Source organism: Vespa crabro, chromosome 25 (assembly GCF_910589235.1).
Source record: "Vespa crabro chromosome 25, iyVesCrab1.2, whole genome shotgun sequence".
Taxonomy (NCBI): Eukaryota; Metazoa; Arthropoda; class Insecta; order Hymenoptera; family Vespidae; genus Vespa; species Vespa crabro.
In genome coordinates this window covers 1,607,991-1,626,780 of record NC_060979.1, presented here as the reverse complement: position 1 = coordinate 1,626,780, position 18,790 = coordinate 1,607,991, and the positions used below count along the sequence as shown (strand labels likewise).

The 18,790-nt window shown below is 23.0% G+C and overlaps 1 protein-coding gene across 1 annotated transcript; it reads left to right on the top strand.

The window, feature by feature from the left end:
- The first annotated feature begins 2,000 nt into the window (after positions 1-2,000).
- Positions 2,001-6,341, top strand: LOC124432470. Its single transcript, XM_046981451.1, has 6 exons — positions 2,001-2,427; positions 3,237-3,522; positions 4,281-4,380; positions 4,486-4,650; positions 5,591-5,708; positions 6,217-6,341. Exons 1-6 carry the CDS (start codon positions 2,001-2,003, stop codon positions 6,339-6,341), a joined length of 1,221 nt encoding a protein of 406 aa, XP_046837407.1.
- The last annotated feature ends 12,449 nt before the right edge of the window (positions 6,342-18,790 follow it).

The window sequence follows — 18,790 nt, the reverse complement described above, 5'->3', positions numbered from 1 at the left end:
CGAGCGAATAAACGGACATAGAAAAATAGGTATAAAAAAAGGGTAGGAAGAGAATATGTCTCGTGCGAGTTTAAGTTCTAGCAACGAGGTTTCTTTTCTTTTTTTTTTTCTTTTTTTTTTTTTTACTTTTATTCGAAGTAGTTCTGCTAAATTTTTTTTTTCCCAACGTACATCACGTAAAATTTGATAAATATTTGATCGTTAGACCGTCAATCCCCTTCATATCAATGAGATTAACCGATCAATTCTCTAATATTTTTTTCTAATACTTTTTTACCCCCGTCGAATGTCACGGACGAACTTTCTTTATTTTTCGTTCTCTCTCCTGGCTGACTATATTATTCAAACGTGCATTTCTAAGCCCCCCTTTTTTTTCCTTCAAAAAAAAGTTTACAACGGAGGTTGATCGACCGTTTTCCTGTCAGTCAGTTGTAAACCTTCAAAGGGATAACATGGAGAAAAAAATAGAAGTAAGCACGGATAATATTTTCCTTCGTTATACCGTTATATCTAGTGTAATATGTAATTTTGAAATTGCACGTACATATTGTTTATATTTTATTTATATTTTTCTTGTATACTTTTTTTTTTAGCTTATTTTTTTCTTTTCTATCATACGATGGCATATTATTAATATATTGGTTTTGTTATTAATACGATGACATTGGAATGACATTAATCTCATAAGAATTTTTTGTTTCCTTTAATTTTGATTTTAATAAATCGTATTTAATTAAAATTGATCGTATTGATTTTGGAATTTTATTGTAATGGCTGTTTATTTTTTTTTTTTTTTTTTTTTTTTTTAGATCGCCATATTAATAAAATTTCTTTTCTTTTTTCCCATCAATAAGTTTCTTGATGATAATCTTTTTTTCTATCTCATGAACTCTATTTTTTCAGATTAGAATTCTAGATTATTTGATTTCTTATTCATTGTTTTTATTGTCAAATAATTTTTTGTATATTATCATAATAACGGATATAATTATTATATTTGTTATTAACACGATCACGTTGGAATGACATTAATCTCATAAAAATTTTTTGTTTTCTTTAATTTTGACTTTAATAATTTTGTATTTAATTAAAATTGATCGTATTGATTTTGAAATTTTATTGTAATAGCTGTTTTTTTTTCTTTTCTAGATCGCCATATTTATAAAATTTTCTTTCTTTTTTTCGAATCAATAAATTCGTTCATGTTAATTTTTTTCTTCCGTGAACTCAATTTTTCAATTTAGATGTTTAATATAATTTTTTATTTGTTGTTTTTATTGTCAAGCAATATTTGTTTATTATCATAATAGAAGGTCATATAATTATTATAAAATTTCTTGGAGTAATATTTTTGTTTCTTTTAGCCAAATGGTAGAATATTATTAATATATACATTTTATTATTAATATGATAACAATGAAATGAAATTAATTTAACAACAATTTTTTTTCTGAATTTAATAATTTATATTTCTGTAAGTATAATAGTTTTTCCATTGATAGCCATATTTATGGAATTTTTTTTTCTGCAATAATTAAATTTCTGCACGATTATTTCTTTTTTTTCTTTTTTTTTTTTTCACAAAATGAAAATTTAATTTGTTTTCGAATTTATCTAGATTATTTCGTTACTCATTTATTTATTTTTTTTTTTAAATGCAAAAAAAATTTCTCGTTATTGCCACGAAGAAAATTGACACATAGCGATTGTAAAAGTTCATTAAAATGATTTTTCTTTTGATTTTTTTTTCCTCTCTACTTTTATTATTTATTTAAAAAATTCATTATTTTATTTCTTATAATTCTAATTATTTATTAATTTTTATCTACACACACACACACACACATACACACACATATATATATGTATATATTTACATATACATATACATATATATATTATTGTTGTTATTATTATTATTATTATTATTATTATTATTATTATTATTATTATTATTATTATTATTATTATTATTACAGGAAATAGATGTAACCGAAGCAATGAAGTCTTTAGCATGGAACAGATTATTGCTAAAATACATTGGAATTTGGCCACTCGAGATTTCTTATATCCATTTCCTTCTTTATTTTCTTTATCTTTTCTTACATAATTTATTGTCAATTATCGAATTGAGAAATGGTAAAAATGATTTCGAAGCTAATATGGAATTTTTTACGGAAAACGTATTGCACCTAATGGTGCTAACGAAAGTATTGATGTGCTGGTTAAACAGAGAATCATTAGGACGTTTGCTCGTCGAAGTACAAAATAATTTCAACGTCGACAATTACAATACGTTCGAGAAGAGATTCATATTCATGAAATATAGTAAATTGGCGAAATATTATTTTTTAGTAGCTCTAACAACAATGATTTGTACCACTGTAACATATTATATCCATGCATTGCTGCCTAATGTACAAATGGGTAAATCGTTCTAATCAAATTTATACAAGAGATAATTTTATTAATTATTATTTTATTCATTTATGTACGTATACAGTGTGATTACAAAATTATGAATCTTGTACATCTTCTTTCTTAGAAGCAAATGTGAAGGAAAAAAAATATATATATATATATATATATATATATATATATATATATATATATTAAGCAATGTTTTATATTTTCGTGTGAAAAATATATTTTAATAAATAATGTTTGGATTTAAGCCAGAAGTTTTATGGCTCTTTAGTATATTTTTTTCTTTTTTTTGGAATGTCGTATTTTTTTAACTTTTTTTTTTTTTAATAATTATTTCAATGATTTAATCAATTATCATCCTAATTAATTGATTTCTTTCGAGTAAAAACAATCTTAATATTCAATAAAAAAAATGAAAGAGAATATACGAAACAATTCAACAATAAGTATTTTTACTAATTTACCATAGCTTTTAATTTGAAAAAGGATAAATTTGAAAATTAATTTACAATAACAACAATAAAAAAAAATAATAATTCATAATAAATAAATAAATAAGTCATAAATAATTCGATAAATATTCGAATTGTCCAATATTTTCTTTTACTCCGAATCGACATATTCTAAATCACAATTATCGCTTCTAATCGCATCTAAATTTTTTTTTTCTGAATAAAATATATGAAATTCATATATATATTATTATATAAATCGTACATATATTATATGAATTATTTTATTCGTATTTTATATAAATTATATATATATATATATATTTTTATTATATATTATATTTTATTACGTTACAGTGATCAAAAATTCATCATTGAGTTACAAACCACCGTACAAAACAGAAACCATTGTCGATATATACGACATTAGGATCTATGTTTGTCTCTGCATTTATCAGGTGTTTTTAGTACCAACTATTATATTAGGTTACGTTGGATTTGATTGTTTGTTCGCAAATCTCGCATTTCATATTACCGCACAATTTGGAATTCTTAGTTGTATGCTCAGAGAAATTCTCGATGACTCTAAAACATTCCAATGTAATATAAGGGAACTTGTACTTCGGCATTACAAATTGATAAGGTAAAAACAAATTGATATAAGGTAATTTTTTTTAAATATAATAAAAAAAAATTTTATTTTTTTTTTTAAATCCAATGCAATAAAAAAAAATTGAAATGTAGATCATGTTATAAAGCGACGATCGATGCAACGCAGGTTACATATTTTTTTTTTTTTTTTTTTTTTTTTTATTAATTCAAAGTCATTTATGAATGAAAAATTTTTCGAAAGTGAATTGTTCGATTCAAATGATAAAATGTCATTGCAATTGTCGTATCTTTATTTTTGATAAGTTTACATGGTTATTTTTCAAAAAGACTCCTGTGCTATTTTTTTTTTTTCGAACAGAAAACAATATTTTTCTATTTTATAACGTACACATATGCCACATGAACAAAAGGACAAGTAAATTCTCTTTGAAGTATTATTTTTCGACATCGAAATAAATTTTCCGACGATTAAAATTTATTTAAAAATATAAAGAAAAAAAAAAAAGAAAAAAAAATTCGCATTTAATTATCCGACAAAATATATTATTGATATATATAATTAATGTTACGTATTATTTTTTAGAAATATATGTCCGATTTCTTCTCTGTACGATTTTAACGTGACCTTATTCATTCTGTACGAAGAGAAAGATATACCTAAACAAAAAATTATAATCTCAGTGACAAATGTATATATCAATATTTTTTATGTTTTATTTATCACATTACATCTATCATCGTGTTACATAAATGTATCATATATTTTACTCGACATAACAATTTCTTTAGACAAGCAAAATCTTTGGAAGATAATTACAATGTAATAATATTACAACAATTGATGGGATCAACGTTTCAACTTTGTGCATCCGGTTACAATACACTTTTGGTACCTATTATGCGTGACATGTTAATGCAGTAATGTAATAGAATATCTCTGATATATATTATTTTTTCTTTTTTTTTTTTTTTTAATGTTTACAATTTTCTTCAGGGCTCAGTAAACAGTCAAGCATTGACGGTGATGGTATTCAATTTTTATGCTATGAACACATTGAGTACATTGATTACTTATTGTTACATCGGTGAATGTCTTATTCAGGAAGTAATTAAAATTAATTTACGAGATAACAGAGTGTCATATTTAATTTGTTCGCCTGTAAAATTGTTCTGTTTCTATTAATAATATTTTAATTTCTTAATGAATATTTATCCGTAAATTTATTATTACAATTAATTTATTTTTCTTTGATTTCATATAATAATGGAATAAAAGAATCATTGTTACGAATAAACACGTATTTATTAATAAATCTATAATTTTTATTTCGAAACTGAATCAAGTTTAATTAATAAATGAGTATTACAATAGCTATAATTAAGATCGTTCAATATTTAATTTCGTAATGATAATAAATATTAATTAGTTTGATACACTAAGTAATATTATTTATTATATATTTCTAATGCCAGATTTGTTTTATTTTTAAATAAATTTATTAATCATTTCTAAAAGATTAAGTATCACGTAAATTAAATTAAGTGATTAAAATGATTTTATTAAATTGATATTTTTATATACAGGATGACTAATTTTAACAAAATCACATTTCTCATCTAAAACGTAAAAAATTTTATTTGAAAAATTTGTTTATAGATTCAGTGAAATCAAATATGTATTGTTATATCCTTTAGAATTCGTACACCCAGTATATAATTGATTCAGTTATTTCTAATTTTTTATTTTAGCATCAATTTATTTGACGAAAATTTATTTATTATAATTGAAAAAAATGAAATAATTTTTATAAACAATAATTTCTTTTTCTTTTCTTTTCTTTTTAAAATTTTTCGAATGTTGCATTACAATATACGACAAGAAAAATATTTTTTTTTGGATATATCAGATATTTGAGTCGAACTAAACATGATTTGTATTTATTAAATCATATTTACGACTTATGAGAGTATCCTATAATATTTGCAAAAAAAAAAAAAAAGAACAAATTTTATTGCGATCAAATTCGATAGGACATTCTGTAATATACTTCAATTCTTCGATATCTATTAACAATTGAAATAATTAAAAAAAAATTTAGAGTTTGAGCCTGAGCAACGCAATTTATCGTTACGAGTGGTATAACGTGTCACCTATGAACTTAAAAATGGTTAATATTTGTTTGATGCGAATGAAAAAACCAGAACAACTTACTTCCGGTAAATTTTTCGTCCTATCATTGGCCTCCTTTACCGACGTAAGTGATTAGAAAAAGAAAAATTAATATTAAATGATACAACAATTTTTTATTTAAATTAATATTACAATATGTTACTCGTTAACCTGTCTTATAGATTATCAAAACTACGATGGGATATCTGTCATTAGTACGAACATTTATGTGAAGAATTTCTTTTAATCCATTTATTATTAAGGTTACTTTTAATTTTCATAATAATTAAATATCCTTTTAAAATCGACTGATACTCTTTTTAATAATAATAATAATAATAATAATAATAAATATGTATATATATATATATATATATATATATATATATACACATATGATTAAAATCATATATGAAGTTTTCTTTTATTTACCTTGATCTGCTTTTTGATTATTGTTATTTTAATTCAATGGTTCTATTAAATGATATTATACCAAAATGAAATAGATTATTATCCAATATTTCTTTGAAATTGTCTAATTTCATGAATATTCAGTTAAATTTTTAGGTTATAGACAACTCAAAAATGGCGTAGTTCGTTCGCCATTATTTTTCATTCTCGTTTTCAACGATTTTTTGCACGTTGCAAATGAAGAAACCCTAACAATCAACTTCCGATAAATTTTTCGTCCTATTATTGGCTCAGTTTATCGACGTAAGTATTTAAAAGAAAAAAACAAGGAAAAAAAATTTATAATTTATATTTAAATTAATATTACAATTTAAAAATTATTATATTAAATTAATATTACTCGTTAATTTGTTTTATAGATTCTCAAAACCACGATGGGGATATCTGTCATTACTACTGAACATTCCTATAAAAATTACTTTTTATTCTTATTTAATCCACTTATTAACGAGAACACTATTATATTTAATAATAATTAAACGTCGTTCTAAATCAGTTGATATTCTTTTCAATATATAAAAAACAAAAAAAAAAAAGAAAAAAAAAGAGAAAGAAAAGAAAATATTTCCGTTCCTTATTTTTTTCATATCTCTTTTTTTTTTCTTTTCGTTAATTCGTCATTATTTTATCGCGACTTTTAATATAAATTAATGCGCATTGTTTAATCATAAACAATTCTTTGAATTCCCATGACGGTCATCAAATCTTAGTACATTATACTAAATATAATATATATATATATATTTTTTTTTATTTATATTATATAATCTTAATATAATTAATATATAACAATAATAATAATAAAAATTATACTACTCACTCAGTATTCAACAAATAAGATGTATATGCGATTGAACGTGTCAAATATTATTGATAATCATTGTATTGATTTTCTTGCTTCAATTCGAACGTAAGCACATTGTCCTCTTATTGTCGATAATTGATTACAAACTTGAACTTATTACGGTTAGTATAATGCACGTAATTATCGTAGGACAAAGTTCACCACGAAGTTATGGCAATTGATAGATATATATATATATATATGGAAGAAGATAGATATGAACGTCGGAAATGTATATATATTTTCAAACTTGTTCACATTGAAATTTTTCTTATCAATTAATTCGAACGGACGCGTTTCAATCGTAAGCATCGTACGACGTACACTTAACACATTCAAAATGATCACAATGAAACGACGAGAAGAAGATTGCTATAGTGTTACTCAGTTCAACCGATAGTATTCATATGACGAACACCATAAAAAAGGAGAACTTTGAATCTAACAAGGAAATAGGATGCAACATATAAAGAAACGGGGTATACATGGTGGAAGGTCTTTATCGTCGTCACCCTAACACCCCAATGGAAAAGTTACTTCACGTGAAACTTTCTTTCACAACGACGATATCAATAACCCTATTGTAGAAAAGAAAAAAAAAAAGAAAAGAAAAGGAAAAAAAAAAAGTAAGAAAAACTTTGTGCGACGGGGATTGTAGCAATGATGTCCCCTTCTTTTTTTTTTCTTTTTTTTTTCTTTTTTTTTTTTTTTTTTAACAAAGCAGTTAAATGTTTTCCAAGTACATTGGATATAGTTGAATAAATATTTTATCTCAAGATAGTCAACCCCTGTATCAACGTGATACACTCAATCGATCAATTTTCTAATACGCTTTTTTCCCGTCTAATGTCACGGGCAAACTTTTTTCCTTTTTTTTTTTCTTTTGCTCCTGCCTGATTATATTATTTAAATGTTCATTTCTAACCCTTTTTTTTTTTTTATTTCGAAACAGAGTTTACAACGGGGGTTGTTCGAACGTTTTAATGTCAGTCAGTTGTAAACCTTCAAAGGGATAACATGAAGACAAAAATAGAAGTAAGACGGATAATATGTTTTTTTTCTCATTACACTTATTCATATATGATTTATATTTTTTTGTATATATTTTTTTCTCTTTTTTTTTTTTTTTTTTTTTTTTTACGTTTTTTTTCCAATCATAAACATGTGGTATCATTTACTAATATATAGATTTTATTATTAACACGATGACATTTGAGTGAAATTAATCTGATAACAAATTTTTTTCTCTCTATTTTCTTTTTTTTAGAATTAATAATTTATATTCAATTAAAATTTGTTTTGATTGATTTTGTTATTGAATTGTAATGGATTTTCCATTGGTCGTCATATTTAACCGATTTCTTTTTCTACAATCAATAAATTTGTACTTTTTTTTTTACTTTGTCCTTTTTTTTATTTGATATTTTTTTTTTTATCTTACAAAACATAAATAAACTTTATGTCCAAATTAAAGATTGCTTGTATTTTTAAATTAATTTTTTAAATGATTCTTATATTATTTTTAAAAATTTCTTTTTACAATGATAAAGATAAGTGACACGTTATAATTGTAAAAGTTCTTACAATGATCTTTTTCTTTTGATTTTTTTTCTTTCCTATTGCGTTTATTACTTATTTCATGAGTTCCTTGTTCTATTTCTATTATTTTATTATATCTTTTTCAATTATTTACTAATTGTTATTTATATATACGTACATACATACATACATATATTATTATTATTATTATTATTATTATTATTATTATTATTATTATTATTATTATTATTATTATTATTATTATTATTATTACAGGCAATAGACGTAACTGAAGCAATGAAGTCGTTACTATGGAACAGACAATTATTGAAATATGTTGGAATTTGGCCACTCGAGATTTCTAATGCCCTATTTCTTTTTTTTTTCATATATCTTTTCTTACATTGTTCATTTACATTTGCCGAATTGACACATCGTAAGCACGATATCGAAGTTAATATGGCAATTTTCACCGAAAACGTATTGCTCTTAATGACGCTAACGAAAATAACAACATGCTGGATGAATAGACGATCATTAAGAAGTTTACTCGTCGAAGTAAAAAATAATTTCATCGTCGACAATTACAATACGTTCGAGAAAAGATTTATATTCATGAAATATACCAAATTGGCGAAATATTATCTTTTAGTGGCAGTACCGACTATGACTTTTGCAACATCATCTTATTACATTCGTGCTTTGTTGCCTAACGTGCAAATGGGTAAAATTGTTTTATCAAATTTATGCAAGAGATAATTTTATTTATTAATTAGAGATAATTTATTATAATTTAATTAATTCTATTGATTTATCGTGCGTTTATAGAATTATATTACAAAAAATATCAAACTTGAATGTCTTCAATCTTAAGAACAAATGAAAAGAAAAGAAATATTTCAAGTGAAAAAAATATATTTTATTAATGTGATAAATAATGTCTGATTTCTGATTAAAATCGAAAGTTTCATGACTCTTTAATATTTTCTTTTCTGAAATGTCTTTTTTTTTGGATTAATTATTTTAATTTTTTAATCAATTATCATTCAAATTAATCGACTTCTTTCAAATGCAAATGATCATAATGTTCAATGGAAAAAAAAAAAAAAAAAAAATATACAAGACATTCTTACAATAACCATTGATAATTAACATACTATGGCTTTTAATTTTGAAAATAGAATAACATTGAAATTAATTTACAATATAACGTCAATAATAATAATAATAATAATAATAATATCATAATTAATTAAATAAATATTTCAAGTGTACAATATTTTCTTTTATCTTCGCGATCGACATATTCTAATCACAATTATCGTTTCTAATTCATTTCAATTTCATTTTCTTAATTCAATGTTATTATTAGGATTGGAAACTATGAAACGGGAGTTGAATGAAAATAAATAACTAAACAAAAACGTCCGTTTCATTGTTTCCAACCTAATAATTATTATATCAGGGTTGGAAACTATGAAACGGGCGTTGAATGAATATAAATAATTAAACAATAACGCCCGTTTCATAGTTTCCAATCTAATATATAAATCATACATGTGTTATATGAATTATTGTATTTGTATTTTATATGAATTATATATATTTTTTTTTATTATATATTAAATTTTATTTTTTTTGCAGCGATAAGAAATTCATCATTGAGTTACAAACTACCGTACAAAACACGAACCATCGTCGATATACGCGACATTAGGATCTATATTTTTCTCTGTATTTATCAGATGTTGGTAGTACCGAGTATTGTATTAGGTTTCGTCGGATTTGATTGTTTGTTCGCCAATCTATCATTTCATATTACCGCACAATTTGGAATACTTAGTTGTATGCTCAGAGAAATTCTCGACGATTCTAATGCATTTCAATATAATATAAGAGAACTTGTATTACGGCATTACAAATTGATAAGGTAAATACAAATTGATAAGATAATTTCTTTTTTTTTTAAATATAACGATAATTTTTTTTCTCTTTCTATTTCAATGGAATACAATAATTGTTATCTGGATTATTTTACGATCGGACGATCGATATAGATCAAAAGTTTCTTTTGTCGTAAATTCAATGTCATTTATGATTAGAAGAATTTTTTTCGAAATATCCATGGTAATTATGATGTCTTTATTCGATGAAAGTTTTCAAAGTCGTTATTTAATAATTGAAACTTAGCTTTGTTTTTTCTTTTTTTTTTTTTTTTTTGTTTTTTATACAGAAACCTACTTTTTTTTTTCTTTTCTTTTATGACGATGACATATTCCACGTGAAAGAAAAACAAGTAACTTTCGCCTGAATATTTTTTTTCGTTATCAAAATGATTAAAATGTATTAAAAGAGAAAAAAAGAAGATCCATACGATTATCCAACAAATATATAAATATAAATAATTAATATAATATTATTAATGCTCTATATTATTATTTAAAAAAATATATATATATATATATATTTTCTCTGCACGATTTTAAAATGTAAATATTTCATTCTATACGAAAAAAAAGATAATATACCTAAACAAAAAATCTCAGTCACAAATGCATAATAATGAATATTTTTATTATTTTATTTATGATATTACATCTATAATATTGTTACGTAAGTGACTTATATATTTTATTTTGGATTCTTTTTTTTTTTTTCTTTTTTTTTAGGCAAGCAAAAACATTGGAAGATAATTTTAATATAATAATATTACAACAATTAATGGGATCAACGTTACAACTTTGTGCATCTGGTTATAATACAATTCTGGTATCTAATAAGCGTTGATCTGTTAATGCGCTAATGTAATAAATATCTCTGATGTTTATTTTTTTTTTCTATCTTTTTTCTTTTAAATGTTTACTACTTTCTTATAGAACTCTGTGAACATAGAAGGATTAACGTTATTCATATTCTGTTTTTATGCTACGAGCACATTGTGTACATTGTTTGTTTATTGTTACATCGGCGAGTGTCTTATTCAGGAAGTAATTGAAATTAATGGATCAGATATAGGGTGTCTTATTTAATTTCCTCGCCAGTAAAATTGTTCTGTTTCTATTAATAATATTTTAATTTCTTAATGAATATTTGTCCGTAAATTTGTTATTACAATTAATTTATTTTTCTTTGATTTCATATAATAATGGAATAAAAGAATCATTGTTACGAATAAACACGTATTTATTAATAAATCTATAATTTTTATTTCGAAACTGAATCAAGTTTAATTAATAAATGAGTATTACAATAACTATAATTAAGATCGTTCAATATTTAATTTCGTAATGATAATTAATATTAATTAGTTTGATACACTAAGTAATATTATTTATTATATATTTCTAATGCCAGATTTGTTATATTTTTAAATAAATTTATTAATCATTTCTAAAAGATTAAGTATCACGTAAATTAAATTAAGTGATTAAAATGATTTATTAATATATATTAATTGATATTTTTATATACAGGATGTCTGATTTTAATAAAATCACATTTCTAATCTAAAACGTAAAAAATTTTATTTGAAAAATTTGTTTATAGATTCAGTGAAATCGAATATGTATTGTTATATCCTTTAGAATTCGTACACCCAGTATGTAATTGATTCAGTTATTTCTAATTTTTTATTTTAGCATCAATTTATTTGACGAAAATTTATTTATTATAAATGAAAAAAATGAAATAATTTTTATAAACAATAATTTCTTTTTTTTTTCTTTTCTTTTTAAAATTTTTCGAATGTTGCATTACAATATACGACAAGAAAAATATTTTTTTTTGGATATATCAGATATTTGAGTCGAACTAAACATGATTTGTATTTATTAAATCATATTTACGACTTATGAGAGTATTCTGTAATATTTGCAAAAAAAAATAAGAACAAATTTATTGCGATCAAATTCGATAGGACACTCTGTAATATACTGAATCCTTCGATATCTATTAACAATTGAAATTATTAAAAAAAATTTAGAGTTTGAGCCTGAGCAACGCATTTTATCGTTATGAGTGGTATAATGTGTCACCAGTGAACTTAAAAATGGTTCAAATTTGCATGTTGCGAATGAAGACACCACAGCAACTAACGTCCGGTAAATTTTTCGTCCTATCATTGGCCTCTTTTACCGACGTAAGTATTTCAGAAAAATCCAAAATTTTTCTACCTATATTTAAGTTAACGTTAAAATATATTACTCGTTAAAATGTTTTATAGATTCTCAAAACTACGATGGGATATCTTTCACTACTGCGAACACTTCTATGAAGATTTTTTTGTATTCTTTTTAGGTTCACTTATTAAGGAGAACACTTTTATTTTTTCTATTAATTAAACATCGTTCTAAGTCAGTTGATGCACTTTTTATTAAAAAAAAAAAAAGAAAAAAAAAAAAAAAGACAAATATCCGTTCTATTTTTTTTTCCTAATTTCTTCTTTTGCGTTAATCCAACGTCATTTTTTTTCGCGAATATTAATGTAAATTAACGTGCATTATATAATAATAGAAAAATTTTTGAAATTTACGCCGATCATGATATCTCAACCGGAAATCTTGTCGTGTATATCGTACTAAATATAATATATATATATATATATATATATATATATATATATATATATATATAGATTATAAAAATATATGTACACATTTTTATTATATTATAAAATCTTAATATAATAAAATCTTAATCTAACAAAAAATAATATAAATTATTCTACTCACTCGATATTCAATAAATAAGGTGTATATACGACAGAATATACCGACGAATAGTATTGTTAGTCCTTCTATTGATTTTTCTATTTCAATTCGAATATAAGAACGTGATTCTTTCATTGTCGATAATTGATTATAATCTTGACGTATTATGGTGAGTATAATGCACGTAATTATCGTAGGACAAAGTTTACCATGAAGTTATGACAATTGAGAGATATATAGAAGAAGATAGGGTATAGACGTTGGAAATGTATGAATATTTTCAAACTTTTTCACATCGATATTTTTCTTATCAATTAATACGAACGAATAGCCTTTCAATCGTACGCATTTTACAACGTACAATTAACATTTGCCTAATAATCACAATGTATAGCAACGATAAGTAGATCTTTATAGTGTCTGTTATTTCATTCGATACTATCCTTATGAAGAACATCATAGAAATAAAAACTTTGAATATAACCAGGAAACAGGATGTAACTTATTAGAAAAAAGGGGTAAACTCGATGGAAGGTCTTTATCGTTGTCACCCTAACATCCCAATGGAAAAGTTACTTTACGTGAAACTTTCTTTCACTAGGACGATATCAACAACCCCTTGTACGAGTGAATAAACCATCGTCGTAGAGGAAAGAAAAGAAAAGAACAGGAAAAAAAAAGAAGGAAGAGAAAACGTTGTGCAGTAACGAAGTTTTTTTTCTTTTCTTTTTTTTTTTTTGATCGATATTATCGCTGAATATTTTTCTATCACATCGGGGTAAAGTTGAATAAATATTTTATCTTTAAATGGTCGATCCCTGTTTCAACGTGATGCAGTTGATCGATCTATTTTCTAATACGTTTTTTTACTCCCGTCTAATGTTACGGACAAATTTTCTTCATTTCTTTTTTTTTTTTTCCTTCTTCTTTCTCCCGGTTGATTATATTATTCAAACGTACGTTTCTAATCCCCTTTTATCTTTTTTCTTTTTTTTTTTTCTTTTTTTTTTTTTCTCAAAAAGAAGTTTACAACGGAGGTCGATCGATTATTTTTCTGTCAGTCACTTGTGAACCTTCAAAGGGATAACATGGAGAGAAAAATCGAAGTAAGATGGATGATATTTTTTTTCTCATTATTCCTTTTACTTCTGTGCTGTATTTAATTTTGTAATCGCACGTACATATTGTTTGTATATTATTTTGTATATTTTTTTTCTTTTTCCAATCAATTTTGTTTCTCTCTTTTTTTTTAGGCATATGTTATAACATTGTTATTCTACAGATTTTAATGATTAATATGATGACATTACAAAATAAATTAATTTGGGTGGAACTTTTTTTTTTTTTGGTTTCTTTCTGATTATAATACATTATAGTAAATAAAAATTGATCGTATTGATTTGAGTTACTCTTATGTACTGTGTTAGGCTTCTTTAAATGGGGCAGTATTATTTTCATAATCAATAAATTTGTTCGTGACATTTTTTTTTTTTTTCTTTTATATTTTCCAAATCGAAATTAAATATTTCATTATCAAATTAGAGATCTCAATTATTTGATTTTTTATTTATCTTTATTGCCATAAAATTTTCTTTCTTATTATTAATTTAAGAAAGAAGAGAAACACAATAATTATAAATGTTTTGCAACAAATTTTTCTTTCGACTTGTTTCTCTTATTGGTTTGTTTTTTTTTCTTTTTTTTTTTTCTTTTTTGTAATAACATTATCGATAATAAATTTCTTCATCGTTTTTAATCTTTAATTTTCATGGTAGATTACGTTATAATGATTATATATTAAGTGCTATTTTTAATAATTATTGTTTTTCTTTTTCTATAGTATTTATTTTAATTATTTATTTCATATAAATTAATGAAAGTTGAAGCGCAAAAGAATATGTCAAATGTAAACAATTGAAATTTATTAATAAACGTGACTGCAATATATTAATATATTAATCTATTGCATATATTAATTATATTAATTGGACGTGGCTATTAATACTAAATGATCGTGTTAAATATAAATAAAAAATTCTTTTTTGACTTTATTTCATAGAAAAAAATATTTTTAATATCTAATGTGGAAAATTCTCTTTTTTTTTTTTTTTTTTTTTTTTTTTTCTTAATAAAGTTATCAATAAAAACCGAAAATTCTAATGAACTAATAAATTAAATATTTTAATACATTAAAAGAAATTAATATACATCAGTATGTAATATTTTTTAGATACTGAAAGGATTAAAATATTTCAAATAAAAATTTAATTTATTAAAATATAATAAAAAAAAAAAAAAACATTTATTTTTATTATTAATAGCCATGCTTTTTATTAAATCAATGATAACATTCGTATTATTCCGCATAATTTTTGTTAAAAATTTTTAATTTTATTTTTTTTTATCTATTTATTATTATCAATTATCGATTTTATTATATAAATGATATCATTAAAATCACGTAATATAATTAATTTTTTTTACTAAATAATGTTCTTTATTCCACTTCTCATAATTTACTATATGTTTCAATTATTTACTAACTTTTATATATATATATATATTTATTATTATTATTATTATAATTATTACTATTATTATTATTATTATTATTATTATTATTATTATTATTATTATTATTATTACAGACAATCGACCGTATTCGATTTTATCGTATTAACGAAATCATTAAAATAACATTCTATAATTTTTTTTTAGACTATAATTACTAAATAATATTTTTTATTTCATTTCTAATAATTTATTATATCTTTTTCCAATATTTACTAATTTATATATATATAAATATATTTATTATTATTATTACAGACAATCGACGTAACCGAGGCAAAGAAGTCATTACTATGGAACAGATTATTATTGAAATACGTTGGAATTTGGCCACTCGAAATTTCTAATGTCCTTTTTTTCTTTTTCTTTATTTATCTTCTCTTACATTGTTCATTGGCATTTGCCGAATTGACATATCGTAAACACGATTTCGACGTTTACATGGCAATTTTTGACGAAAACTTATTGATCCTAATGACGCTAATGAAAATAACGTCGTGTTGGATAAACAGACAAGCATTAAAACGTCTGCTAGCTGAAATAGAAAATAATTTCATCGTAGACAACTATAATACGTTCGAGAAGAGATTCATTTTTATCAAATATACCAAAATGGCGAAATATTATCTTTTATTAGCAGTTACATCGATGACATTAACAACTGGATTTTATTATATTCGGGCTTTGTTACCAAATGTGAAAATGGGTAATCGTTCTATCAAATTTATACAAGAGATAATTTTATTAATTACTATTTTATCCATTTTTCTGCGTATACAGAGTTATCACAAAATTATCAACGTTGTTGAATATCTCTTTTGTTTGGAACAAACGAAAAGAATGAGAAAATTTATTTATATATATATATTAAGCAAAATTTCGTGTTTTCATGTGAAAAATATATTTTAATAATCTGATAAATTATGTCGAACTTCTGGTTCAAACTGGAAGTTTAATGATCCACTAGTATCTTTTTTGGAATATCGTATTTTTTTTTGACTACTTTTTGGAATAATTATTACGATTGTTTAATCAACTTTTCAATCAAATAAATTGATTTCTTTCAAATGTAAACAACCTTAATGTTCAATGAGAAAATGATCGAAGAAAAATATATGAAATCTTGTTACAATAAGTATGGTTACTAACTTACTATATCTTTAAGTTGAAAAAAGAAAATCTTTCAAATTAATTTACAGTAACAATAATAATAATAGTTTAATTTATTCGAAGAATATTCGAAGTCTCCAATATATTCTTTTATTCGGAAGCGACTTATTCTAATAGCAATTATGGTTCTTAATTCATCTAAATTTCATTTTTTAAATTCACTATCTGAAATTTATGTATATATATATATATATTATTATATAAATCATACATGTATTATAGAAATAGATCGTATTTCATTTTAATTTCTATATATATTTTTATTATATATTTTGTTTTTTTCGTTACAGCTCTAAGAAATTCGTCATTGAGTTACAAACTACCGTACAAATTACGAACCATTGTAGAAATTCACGATGTTAAGATCTATGTTTTTCTCTGCTTTTATCAGATGTTGATAATACCGAGTATTGTACTTGGTTTCGTTGGATTTGATTGTTTGTTCGTCAATCTCTCATTTCATATTACCGCACAATTTAGAATTCTTAGTTTTATGATTAAAGAAATTCTCGATGATCCTAATGCTTTTCAACATAATATGAGAGAACTTGTACTACGGCATTACAAATTGATAAGGTAAGAAAAAATTGATAAAATAATTTTTTTTAAATATAATAAAAAGAAATTTTTTTTTTCTTTTGTTTTATTTTTTTTTTTTAAATCCAATTCAATAACAAAAATTGGAATGTAGATCATGTTATAAAGCGACGATCGATACAACGCAGGTTACATATTTTTTTTTTTTTTTTTTTTTTTTTGTGATTAATTCAACGTCATTTATGAATGAAAAATTTTTCGAACGTGAATTGTTCGATTCTAATGATAAAATGTCGTTGCAATTATCGTATCTTTATATTTTCTAAGTTTTCAAGATTATTTTTTAAAAAGACATGTGCTATTTTTTCAAACAGAAAACATTTTTTTGTTTCTTTTTTTTTTTTTTTTATAACGTTCACATATTCCACGTGAACAAAAAGACAAGTAAATTTTGTTTGAGGTATTTTTTTTTCTTCGAGCTCGAAATCAATTCTCCGAGGATTAAAATGTATTAAAAAAAAAAAAAAAGGAAAAAAAGAAAAGCTTATATTTGATTATTCAACAAATTATATATTGATATAAGTAATAAATGATTTATATACAAATTTTTATATTAATATATATATATATATATTAATTTATATATATAATTTTTACAAATATATCTGATTTTTTCTATGTGCAGTTTCAAAATGTAAACAGTTTATTTTTATACGAAGTAAAAGAAATATACAAAAAAAAAAAAATTAAAATCTCTGTAACAAATATATAAAATATTTATATATACATATATATCTTTTTTTTATTTATATACAAATATTTTCATTTATTTATAGACAAATTATATATAAATTATTTATATGTTCCCATAATTATGAAAGTGATCTAAGTAAAAATTTCACATAAATGAGTTATCATTTATTTCACATCCACATTATCTTAAACTATATGTATTTAATGTAATTTTTACGATATCGTCAAAAATGAACCTTTAAATAGTGGATGTAATTTCAACGTTATACGGAATTCATTTAATGTTAATTATGAAAGTGGTCTAAATCATAGTAAGATGGTATAATAAATGATAACGAAAATTCCTTTCTACCAAATGACCGTGACTTCGGTTTGATAGAAATGAAAATAAAAAAAGCAACTTACTTATACAACTCTGAGCATTATCATGAATTGATAGAAAAGTGTAGAAGGAGAAAGCCATTTTCGATAAAACGAATGTTTATCAGGAACATTTTAAGAATCATAAAAATTAGAAAAAATGATAAAAATGGAT